Source organism: Trachypithecus francoisi, unplaced genomic scaffold, assembly GCF_009764315.1.
Source record: "Trachypithecus francoisi isolate TF-2019V2 unplaced genomic scaffold, Tfra_2.0 Contig01440, whole genome shotgun sequence".
Classification (NCBI taxonomy): domain Eukaryota; kingdom Metazoa; phylum Chordata; class Mammalia; order Primates; family Cercopithecidae; genus Trachypithecus; species Trachypithecus francoisi.
The window spans coordinates 10,247,248-10,259,379 of NW_022681431.1; the positions used below are offsets into that span (position 1 = coordinate 10,247,248).

Genomic DNA, 12,132 nt, shown 5'->3' on the forward strand with positions numbered 1-12,132 from the left:
CCAGGTGCTTCAGAGAGCACCAGACCCTGAGTGTTTCAACACTGTGCAAGGACCTGGGGTTTCTGCTTTTGCAATCACCCCTGGGTTCATCCACACCTCACTGTCTCATGTCTCGACCCCTCTGGTGGGGTCCTGTCCTCTCATTCTCCTCAGTTCTGCCTGTCCCTCCAGGTTCATCATCTCCAAAGAGTGACTTTTGAGTGTTGCTTCTCCGGTAAATAATCTTGAATGGCTTCCCAGAGTCGACCCACAAAAGCCACTCCTCTGCCAGACTTTTGAGAACCTTGTTTTCCCCCTTCCCCTCCATTTTCTCACTGAAACACACACACACACACACACACACACACACACACCACACACACACACACACGATTTCTCCAACCCAGAGCTCCCTCTTCCTTCACTCAAGGATTCAGCTCTCCTCCTTCTCTAGGGCCCAGCCCTGCTCCAACCTCCTCCCCATGGCCTCAGGGCCAGAGAAATTTGTAGATCACCTGGAGCCAACCCCTCATTTTCTAGATGAGGAAACCGAGGCCCAGCAAGGTTCATTCATTGACCTCAAAGTGAAATCACTAACTAGAGAGAGGGGAGTCCAGATTGCCTCACTCTACAATAAAACACCTTTATACCCTCTCTGGCTGGAGAGGGCACAGTGTTCTGGAGGGAAGGGCATAGTAGGAAGGGAAGAGATCTATTCCTGAGTCCACAGACTTCCAATTGTCCTTACAGTTAGAATCACACAATTAAGTGTTTAATTACAACCTGCTCTGCATTGTTATTTAATTATTTCCAAAGCAGACTGTAAGCCGCTTGAGGGCAGGGAAAATTTCTGGTGCCCTTGATTGTGTCTTCTCTGAAGTTCCCAGCACAGCGCTGGGCACATGGAAGGCATCCTATGGCAAGACTGGGACCTTGGCTGGGGCTTTCATCTGGGAGGGCCATTTTAAACCCTGTCCAGATGCAAGTCCAGTTTCTAAGTTCCCCATGGACGAAAGGTGGGTCAAGGGGTGGGGTGGGGAAGTACACAAGACCAAACAATGGGTTTCAGGCCCAGTGTGTTTTGGCTTCCTTGCCTGGTCACCAACATCCTGGGAGGGGTGGGTCAGGCCTTTGCTGGTACCTCAGGCCACTGTGGTTTCTGGAAGACAGGCTGCCGTCGAGCCTCAGGAGCCCCAGCACACAGAGTAGGGAAGCGTCTTTGGTGTACGCACCTCTCTTATTCCCTTGTCTGTCCCTCCTCATGGCATCTCCTGATGCTCTATCCTTGCCTCCATCCTGCCTTCAGAAGGCACTTACCCCACGAGAGGCTCCTGCCCTGGGCATAGGCATGGTAACCCCAGAGTCTCATGGTGGGACTCAGAGGCAGTGCCTCATTTTATGAGAACCCCATGGGTGGGGGAATGTCATAGGCTGAGGTCCTGACATCTTTGGTGAGACTGGTAGCCAGGGTGCTGGAGACAGTTTTTCTTGGTCTGGGCAAGATACATAATTGTGTTTCCTTCTCTCTGCATCAAAACTTAAAAGTGTGTCTTTGGCAAAGCCATTTAAACAGATTCATGGATTGGCAAGGCGCTGAGGGCACCTGGGGAAGGTTCACCGGTGGAAAGTTTGCACCAGCTCCACTCCCGGGGTGGCCTGGAGCCCTCTGTGATTGGTAGGCCCTGCTCAGCACATCTGAAAGGCCCAGTCGCTCAACCTGTGCCTTTCTGGGCTCCATGTTCCTCTCCTCTGGGGCCTCCGGCATTGCAGCTGTAGCAATACCTGTGTCGGCTTCCCAGTGGGTGGATGTTTGGTCAAGGTCACTGGGTGAGAGGCAATGGCTGATGACACCCACCCTCCCAGTTGCCTTCCTGCCAGCCTGGGGGACATGCTCCTTGCACTCTCAGATGGCATTTGTGCAGTCTCTATTGTCTTCCCTTCCCTAAAATTGGGGAGATGATAGAGTGCAGGGGTGGCTTTATTTCCCATTTTCTGGAAGAGAAATCTAAGGTTCAGATGGCGGGAGGGGGAGTGGGGGGCATGGCTCACACTGGGTCAGGTGAGTCACTTGTGGCATGTTGCAGTGGCCAAGTGGCCACCGCTCCTGCTCCCTGGCCCTGGTGGCGGGAGGACCGAGGCCAAGCAGGCAGGGTTCACCATTAGGAGGCTATACGGAGTTGGTCTGCTCCAGAAGCCAAGGAGGGCTGCTCAGAGAAGCTAGTGGAGGGGGGATGGTGGGGGACATCTTCACCTCATCACTAAGATGGCACAGCCGACCCAGTAATTAGCAAACCGTGAGGATAGACCGGCAGGGTGGCATTCCAGTGCCCTCTTGCCCAGATCAGACTCAATTACAGAGCACAGTGACTTGCCAAAGTTCAGCGGCAGCTGTCTGCACATGCCATGCAAAGTTTCGGGGCACTCTTCTCCCTGGCTCCAGTCACCCACTTTGAGACCCTGCCTTACATAGCAACCCACTCAGCTAGAGCCTCCACATTAGTCTGTGGGGCTTACTTCTCAAGGGAGACCACATCTGATGCCAACATCTTTAAGGAACTCCTTCCAGTTTGCTCCCAAGAAACACCAGCCTTTGACACCAGTCTCCAAGGCTAATGAGTGGGGGTCAAGGCCGTAAATTCCCCATAAATGCATGAAGCATTGGTTCCACCCCAGAATTCACCCTGGAGGTGGATGGAAGGATGGGAAGGTCTTACCTCGAGTTTTGTTTTCCTTGGGAAGGAGAGAGATGACTTTTCCTTCCTGAAGATAGACAAAGAACTGGTAGCGATGGAAGCCACTGTGTGGTGGTGGGGAGGGAGCCTGGTAGGCTACAGGTAGAAGAAGGAGAGAGGTGGGCATCAGCATCCCATATTACCCAGGGCAGATCTCTCTGTCTTCCCATGGTCCTGCTGATCTCCCTGGGGCCCCAGATCGGGACTCACCCATGCAAACCATTAGGATTTGTATGTGGCGGGATCTCAGCTTCAGTATCTTCATTTAAGAAGTACATATTTTGGTGGGGGTGAGAGTGGGGGAGGAGGTGGTCCGAGAGGAAACACCCTGAGCTGGCTTGAAGGCCTTGGGTGCTGGCGTGGCTCCCAGGCCTTTATGGGCCGGTGGGTGTTAGCATTGTCCTGTTTTTGCTTTAGTCTATCCTGATGGATTTCCTGCCTCAAGAGAAGCCCATTTTCCTCTGCGAGTGTGTTTGGCAGAGGATTTTTATTTATTTTTTCGGCATTTGCTTATGAACTCAATCCCCAAAGAAGCCAATTTCTTGGCTGCGTCTGGAGGATCTGGAAGTGGTTACAAGGGTGGGTGGGACTGGGTTCAAAGGTTTGATCATGGGAGCTGTAGGAGCTGGGCGCTTGGGGCACCGGGAAGAAGGCCCCTCTCCCACTCCTTCCCTCTTCCTCCAGGAGGCTGGGCTTTTTCTTGGTGGGGGGAAAGTGGGGTGGGGACATCCCTCATTCTTTCCCCAAGTACATGCAGAAAGACAAGATCTTGCTGGCCTGGCCTGGGTCTTTCAAGGTGGGCCTCTTTCCCAGCATACTTCAACCCTTCCCACTCCCCTTCCCTCTCTCCATTTTCCTTTCCATGGAGGAGAGCCAGGCTGGAGCCAAGAATCTTCCTGGGTGGGTGGGAAAGAAGCATTTGCAATGAGGATGTTGGTGGGAGGGTGTATTGGTCCTTTATGGCCATCTCCCCTTCTTTTGTCTCCCGATCATTAAACAAAAGCACGACTTGCTGCTTGGAGCATTGGAAGAGTCCCTCACTGTGTACTTCCGGCCACTGGTGGCTTCCAGCATGCCAACAGCCGGGGAATTCCTGACGATTCATCTTTCCCTGCATTTTTGGATCGCAGATCAGATGTGTGTGTGTGTGTGTGTGCGCACGCGTGCGCACTCAGAGTGAGAGCAGAGCTGGATGTGCTTGGAGCCATGTGAGTGTGTGTGGTTGGAGGTCTCCACTTGGGGTGGGTGTGTGCACACGAAAAGCCAGTGTGCAAACACCCTGAGGCTGTTTTGGAGGCCCTGTTAGTGTGTGTGTAAATGCAGGTAGGGAGCATTTTTCCTCAACACCACCAGTGCTGAGAAAGTCTTCTGAGCACAGGTGGGTGCCAGGGAGTCTCCTCGTGCGCAAGTCAGTGTGGGCGAGGTGGGTGGGTATGTGGGCTGTGGAGTGCACTGCACCGTGGGCACACTTGACGCTGCCCAAAACTGGTGACCTCGGTTCTGTGCAGACAAGTCTGAAGTGAGAACTCACTGGATCTGTGCAATGGAGAATTTATCCGCAAGGGAGATAGAGACTAATGCCTCTCACTAGGGCTTTCCTCAAGAATCCCCCATGCAAAACCTCCAAAGGCAGAGAATTGAGGCATGAGGAGGAGGGGAAAGGGTTCACACATGCTAGACTACTTCTCCGAGCCAGGCCCTGGGCTGTAGGCCTTCACTTATGACATCTCCTCCATCTTCCCATTTCCTGGAGACTTGAGAGGTGAAGCCAGGCCAACAGTGAGTGGTGGGGCTGGGATTTGAATCCAGACCTGATTGGTGCCAAAGCCCGCGCTGCTTCATGGAACTGCAAGGCTAAGTTTGGTGCCCAGTCCTGTGCCAGAGGCCAGCCCACTACCTGAGCATCCCTTTCAAGGTAGGTTGGGGGCACCATCCTGGGGCAGGGATCTGAGAGAGGGGAGCTGGGGGTAGGATGGGGGTGGACAGGCATTGCAAACAGCCTCCAGTCAGATGGCCCCCTGCACTGTGACGCTGGCTGCATTCCTTACTAGCTGTTCACATGGCACAGGATGGTCTGTGCCTCAGTGTTATCCTCTTTAAAATGGGGACACTGATGGCAGTGACCATGAAAGGCAGTTGTGGAGATGAAATCAGGGCATCCAAGAAAACTCTTAGGCTGGTGCTAGCACACGACAAAGCAGCACCACGAGGTTTTGATTCCTGTGATCGTCACTGATGCCCTGGCTGGGGGAAGGGGTCCCTAGGGTCTTACTCACCCGATAACTCCTGGCCCTGAATCTTCCCTTTCTTCAGGTTGGTGCCCTGAAAGAAGAGACAAGCAGGGCTGTAGGTTATGCCTTGGGCACACTTCAGGCCACGTGGGCTCTGTGGGATTGCTTCTTTCTCTGCAGGAGGTGGATGGGAGAGGAAGGAAGATGGGAGAGGAAGGAGGATGGGAGAGGAAGGAGGATGGGAGAGGAAGGAGGATGGGAGAGGAAGGAGGATGGGAGAGGAAGGAGGATGGAAGAGGAAGGAGGATGAGAGAGGAAGGAAGATGGGAGAGGAAGGAGGATGGGAGAGGAAGGAGGATGGGAGAGGAAGGAGGATAGGAGAAGAGGAAGATGGGAGAGGAGGAGGATGTATGGTTGCTTTTGGGAGACAGGGCAGTGAGTGGGGTTTTGGAATGGGTACCTCAAGGGATCCAGGGAGAGAGGACAGACACAGGTGTTGCTGAGGGTGGCAAATGGACACCTTCCCTCTAGAGAAGCCCTGTAGGACACTTCCCAAAGAGCTGTTCCATGATCCCCATCGGTGCCTGAGACTGGGTGCTCGACATCACCTGCAGGGTCTGGTCAGATCTAAGGGAAGCGCTTAGATCTGCAGTTCTCTGGATCTTGCTAAGGAGCCCATCTTCTCTGGAGGGAGGATTCTGCTCCCTTTGGAACCTTTAGAATATTAAGCAATGGGCTCTGAGCAACCAGTGGGGGAAGGGAAGGCGGGAGGAGGCTACACTGCCTGATTCTGTGGTAGCTTCTCCCCACCCTCAGTTAACTTAGCCCACAACTCTGGGGCAGTTTCTTTGGCCACTGGGACAGCCTCAGTTTCCCTCCTCTCTTTCCCTCCCTCCTCCCCTCCACTTGGTGTCTGTGGGATAATGAGGTGACCCTGGGGGTGGGTGCTAATTACTGTTTGTGCAGGACCAGGAGATGCTCAGATGAAAGAGACTGGAGCCGGGCCCCTGGTTCTGTGCCATGGCTCATGGCCCCCAAGCCATGCCAGGGAGCCCCGAGGCCCCTAGGTGTGGGGTTTTATAGCCTTAATGAAGGTGATTAGCGTGACTCTTAATTGAGTCTGCCGACACCTAACTGTGCCCTGGCTACCTTTTCACCAAGCCTAGAAGAGGGGCTCATGGGTTGCTGGGAGGATGGGGGAGAGGTGGGAGGCCCTGCTTGAGGTGGGGGCAGGGGTAGGTGAGATCCAATCCCCTAGCTTGTGGTTTACCTTTTATAGAACTAAAGTCCTACTTGCCCAGTCCAGAACCCACCAGATCTCCTCCCCTTTGAACTGCAGCTTCTCTATTACTGTCCTCACTTTGGGCCTCTTGGTCAGATATCCCTCTTCCAAGGCTGGTTCCCATAGACCTAGGTCTCATTTGGTTGGAAGAAGGAGCAGGAGACTGTGGAAGGATCGACCCTTCACCCATGAGCCCCTTGTACTTTGTCTTCTTCACCTGATGCAGGTGAGATCCCCTTCCTTCCTTTCTTCCTTCCTTCCTTCTTTCTTCCTTCCTTCCTTCTTTCTTTTTCTTCTCTTCTCTTCTCTTCTCTTCTCTTCTCTTTTTTCTTTTCTTTTCTTTTCTTTTCTTTTCTTTTCTTTGGAGTCTCGCTCTGTCATCCAGGCTGGAATGCAGTGGTGCGATCTTGGCTCACTGCAACCTCCGCCTCCTGGGTTCAAGTGATTCTCCTGCCTCAACTTCCTGAGTAGCTGGGATTATAGGTGCCCACCACCAGGCCTGGCTAATTTTTGTATTTTTAGTAGAGTCGGAGTTTCACATGTTGGTCAGGCTGGTTTCGAACTCCTGACCTCCAGTGATCCACCCGCCTCAGGCTCCCAAAGTGCTGGGATTACAGGCATGAGCCACCATGCTCAGCCAAGATCTTTCTCCTTTAACTTCCTTCCACTCTCCCTGATCCTGTTCTTTTCTGCTCAGCAGAATCTGGGCAGCCTTCAACGTCAGGTCCCACCCATACGGTCATGCACAGTCCAGCTCTGTCTCACTCCCCTTTCAGTGCGGTCCCCCAACTCCCCATATTTTGGGCCTGGCATTATCCGGGGCTGGCATTATCCAGGCCCAGGTGTGGCCAAAGGGCTGCGGCCCACAAGGCTAAGGGATTGGAGAATGGAAACCTATCTCCTTGACGCCCATCTCTTCCAGGAGAGGAGGGAAGGCCTTGACAGATGCCCAGCAGCCACTCTCCCTGCAGAGCTCTTCTGCCACCCTAGCAAGATGGAGAGTTCTGGGGCTGAGCTCAGGGAAGACCCGCCCAGCCTGACTTATTCCTTTCCAAGTCAGTCCAGCCAGCGGATTGTTTAAACAAAACAACAGCAACCTAAGCTGGCTGTTTCTTTTCAATTCCCCCCAGGCTTGGGTCCCACTCAGAGTGAGGCCAGGGAGCGGGTAAGGGTGGGGGCTGGGGCCGGTCAGATCAGGGAGCTGGTTTGTGCAGAGCCGCAGCGGGTGGAAAGGCTGATCTGGCGCCTTGATGGGGTGGGAAGGCTCCCTTTCTTCATCCTTTCACTCTGGGGAGCTTTCCTTATCAACCGGGGCCAGCATAGGCAAAGGCTCTGCAAATCCTTACGCTGGGTTTGCTGAGGCAAGCCACTGGCCCTTCCTAGTCACTCAGCAGACCCTGTGCTTGACTGGGGCACTGATGGCAAATGGACTGTTCAGGTCCCCCCCCCCGGAGCTGGTCCCACAGACAGGTGCTGGTCCTCACTGGCAGAAAGAACGGGGGAGGACCTGGTGGCAGAAGGGCCCCCACGTGGTGTGGGGTCAGAAGCTGTGATTGACTTGGATTGTCTTAAGAATTGCCTAAATTCCCTTTGGCCATAAACCTTCCCTCATTGGTCAGTCCTAGAGGGGCTACAATTTCTACCATGGAATCAACACCTGGTAGGGGCCTTAGGAAACTAAATTCTAAAAGGTGAGAGAGTTGGGCTCCAGAGAGGGAAAACCCCGGAATGTTCAAGGAGAATGAGACCTTGGACCTTAGGCCCTTCAACATCAGCTGACTCAAGGTCTCATGCCTTTTGACCTCAGTGCCATCCTGTGCTCTTTCTGTGACACCATGACAATCCCAGCATTTCTATGGGAGGCATCATTTTCCAAAGACCATGATTAAAATACGGAGATATTATCAGGAGGGCTGGGGCTGCGGTGAAAATGGGGACCCTGCCACCTGACTTTAGATCTTCTAAAAGATCTTCATGATGGCCAAGTGCAATGGCTCACACCTGTAATCCCAGCACTTTGGGAGGCTGAGGTGGGCAGATTGCTTGAGCCAAGGATTTTGAGACCAGCTGAGGCAACATAGCAAAACCTCATCTCTACAAAAAAATGCAAAAATTATCTGGGCATGATAGTCTACACCTGTAGTCTCAGTTACTTAGGGGACAAAGCTGGGAGGATCACCAGAGCCCAGGGAGCTGATCCTGAGCCAAGGTGGTGCCACTGTACTTCAGCCTGGATGACAGAGTGAGACCCTATCTCAAAACAAATATATGGATTAGAATGTCACTTCTAGCCTGTGATCACACTAGAAAGCTGAAACTCTTTACGGATGGATGAGATTCAAGGAAGTTTCAGGAGGTAAGAGGGAGAAACCTGTAGTTTTGAGCACTGCTCAGGGCTGCTGGGCTAGGAAAGTGCCCAGGGAGGAGGGAGTACCAGCCCAGCGTTTGAGGAATACAGCCACCAGTCCTGTCATGTCTGAGAAGAGACAGGCTTTGGAAGGAGACCCTGAAGGAGGCTGAAAGTTGAGCTTTCTCACCTTTTAGAATTTAGTCTCCAAAGGCCCCTACTAGGTATTGATTCTATGGTAGAAATTGTAGCCCCTCCAGGACTGACCAAGGAGGGAAGGTTTATGGCTGAACCTGCAGGGTCTGCTAAGAGCTCCCCCACACCTTGGGCCTCCTCACTTTGACCCTGCTGCCTCCCCCAGCCCAGACTCCAGATGTGCTCTTGCCTCTTGAAGATGGGCTGAGCACAGACCAAATCTCCTTTCCCTTCCTATAGCTAAGACAGGCTGACATTTTCAAAAGGAACTTGTTTAAATGCTAAGGTTAAAAAAAAGAAATATAGTTGACCCTTGAACAACATGGGTTTGATTTGTGTCAAATCAAAACCTATAAACAGAAGTTTTTTCAACAAAAGTTACAGTGAGTGTGCCTGCCTCTCCTGCCTCCCCTTCCATCTCCTCTACCTCTTCCACCTCTTCAGCCTTGGCCACCCCAAGACAGCAAGACCAACCCCTCCTCTTCTTCCTCCTCCTCAGCCCACTCAGTGTGAAGACGATGAGGACAGAGACCTTTATGATGATCCACTTCCACTTAACAAGTAGGAAATATATTTTCTCTTCCTTAGAATTTTTAAAATACCGTTTTCTTTTCTCTAGCTTACCTCATTTTAAGACTACAGTATAGAATACATATAACATATGAAACATGTTAATTGACTGTTTAGGTTATTGGCTTCCAGTCAATAGTAGGCTATTAGTAGTTAAATTCTGGGAGAATCCAGTTATACTTGGATTTTTGACTTTGTTGGGAGTGGCACCTATACCCCCTCATTGTTTAAGGGTGAACTGTAATTATAGAAATTATAGACAACATAGATGTAGTTCAGTTTCTCATCCTCAAGAATGCTGAAAAGTCCAGGATGGGTTTTTCAAGCGAGAAGGCCAGGAACACCGAGGTATTTGGGTAGTGTGCCTAGGAGGACATTCTGGGCCTTTCTAAGTCTGGGACTGGAGGGCCTGGGGAAGGCAATTCTTCCTCATCAGCATCCTCTGGAGATGGGGAGTCTAAAATACCCATGAGTCTCCTAGCAAGGGAAGGGAGGAGGAGGTGAATTCCTTAGAAGGACTCTTAAATGCTCAGGGTATAAGAAAAATAGTAGTCATCACATGTTCTCACTTATAAGTGGGAGCTGAACAATGAGAACACATGGACATAGGGAGGGGAACAACACACACTAGGCCCCATGGTGGGGGCAGGGGGAGGGAGAACATCAGGATAAACAGCTAATGCATACGGGGCTTAATACCTAGGTGATGAGTTGATAGGGGTAGCAAACCACCATGGCACACGTTTACCTATGTAATAAACCTGCACATCCTGCACATGTTCCCCGGGACTTAAATAAAATAAAATTTCAAGAAAAGAAAAGAAAAAGAATAGCAGTCACTCCTTTTTCCAAGAAGCTGGCCCCAGTTGTGTGTGTGTGTGTGTGTGTGTGTGTGTGTGTGTGTGTATGCATGTGCACATGTATGTGAGTGTAGGGTACTGGGTTTGTTCATGACTGCTTGGCACAGAACTAGGTGCAAATTATTCTAACTGCAGAGAAGGGGGCTCAACACTGTGAACACTTTGGAGGTGCTTCTGGGTTCCTAGAACATGAGATTTCCTTTCTAGCTCTCTCCCACCTCAGAGCCCACTGCTTCTCTGGCAAGCTAGCCTGGAACTGGCAAGTAAGATACTCAGGGAAAGTTGTGGCTCGACTGAGAGTCATAGCAACCCCATTCTCAGTCCAGGGTGATGCAGACTGTCTTCCCAGACTTGTCCCATCTGGGTCAGGTAAAGAGCGTGGTGCTGGAAGCCAGGGGTCTATCCCCACTGCTATTACCTTGCATTTGTAACAGGCTTTCAGCCTTATTCTCCAGGCAACCATCCAACCGATTGGTCTCACAACATCCCATTCAGGGGAAGGGCAGAGATCTTTAGCCCCACTGGACAGGAGAGAAACCACAGAAACTTCAGCTCCTCAAGGGTGGGGACTACACCCTTCCCATCTTTGTGACCCATAAGATGCTCTGCACATGGTGGGTATAGTCAAAGTCCGTGGGTGCCCCGGCCCAGCGCCCAGCCCTTGCAACTTGAACCATCCCTACTTAACAAACTTTATCCTTTGGGTGTCCCCATAGGGACAGAGAGCTGCATTTTCTGAGGCCTTTCATAGACTTGCGGGTCCAGCGACACTCCTCCCTCACCTGGGGAACCCCTTACATAAAGGCTCTGGCTGGATTTGGTGTGTAAGGTCTGCAGTGTGGGGAAGGGGTATGGCTCAGTGCTGGTCTCAGCAAGGATGCTGGCCCAGTTCCCTCATTCCCCTTCAATTACCTGTAGGCAGCGGCCCACCCACCGGGGCGTTTGTGAAGGCCACGAAGGCTCATGGTCCCTCAGAGCAAAGGGTCAGTCGCACATATCCTCGAGTGAGGGAGATGATTTAATCTCTTTTCCCACCTCTTCCCATTTGCACAGGAGGATTCAGTCTTCTTCTGCCTGGGTGCAAACCCCCGTCAGAGTGGGAAGTTTTGCTTTTTGATCTCTAGGTGAAAGGTGGGAGTGGGGATGGGGGGATTGGGGAGGGTGGGGATGGGGGAATTGGGGAGGGTGGGGATGGGGGGACAGGCATCAGAAGAGTCCCTAACTTGAAAAGTGAGGCACAGAAAGGTGTCATGGAGATAAAGGAGAGTAGACAGAGAAGTTAGCAAAACAGAGCATTTGAGGGTGGGGAGGAAGAAATGAGAAAAAAAGGGAAAATGAAAACAGAGTTCCAAGCTCTCTGACACTGGCACCAAACAAGAAAGCTCCTTGCTGTTTTGCACAGCTGCCTGCAGGCTGCCAAGTGGCAAGGGATCCAGGAAAAGGCACAGAACTGGAGAGCGCTACCCAGCAATCTGTATATTCTGCAATTCACAAAGGGTAAGTGAGCAGAAGGCACTGACAGCTCCCAGGCTCTGAGGTCCCCAGGGACCACCTAACACCAGCCTAGAGAAGACCCAGCTCTGGAGACTACTGCCTGCTGCCAGGGAGAGGCTTCCAGTCAATTAATCCCACGGCCTTCTCTTTTGCCCTGGGGTTGGGGAGAGGAAGGATGGCCACTGAGGTGGGTGGAATGAAGCCCGTGGGAAGTGGAAGAAGGAGGCGCAGATCTAAGCCCTCCTAGGAGCTGAGTACTTCTGGACTCCAGGGTGTAGGATGGCCAATTATTTTGTGGACCACTTTCCTTCCAGAAATGTCCATACCAAAGACTTGGTAGGCCTTTTCCTGGCGCCTTCATGGGCAGTGGGGACAGCTTGGTGAATATCATCTTAGGAGATGCCAATGGGTGCATGGCAGATCCTAGTATCTTGGCGCAGAC

The 12,132-nt window shown here is 52.0% G+C and overlaps 1 protein-coding gene across 2 annotated transcripts in view; it reads right to left on the reverse strand.

The window, feature by feature from the left end:
- Positions 1 to 12,132, reverse strand: part of PEBP4 (phosphatidylethanolamine binding protein 4) — a 225,954-nt gene that overhangs the window by 8,564 nt on the left and 205,258 nt on the right. For both annotated transcript variants that reach the window (XM_033228542.1, XM_033228531.1), the window contains exons 5-6: positions 4,988 to 5,033; positions 2,694 to 2,807 (exon numbers count right to left, since the gene is read on the reverse strand). In XM_033228542.1, coding sequence (XP_033084433.1) covers positions 2,694 to 2,807; positions 4,988 to 5,033 — 160 coding nt within the window. The remainder of the gene's footprint in view (positions 1 to 2,693; positions 2,808 to 4,987; positions 5,034 to 12,132) is intronic.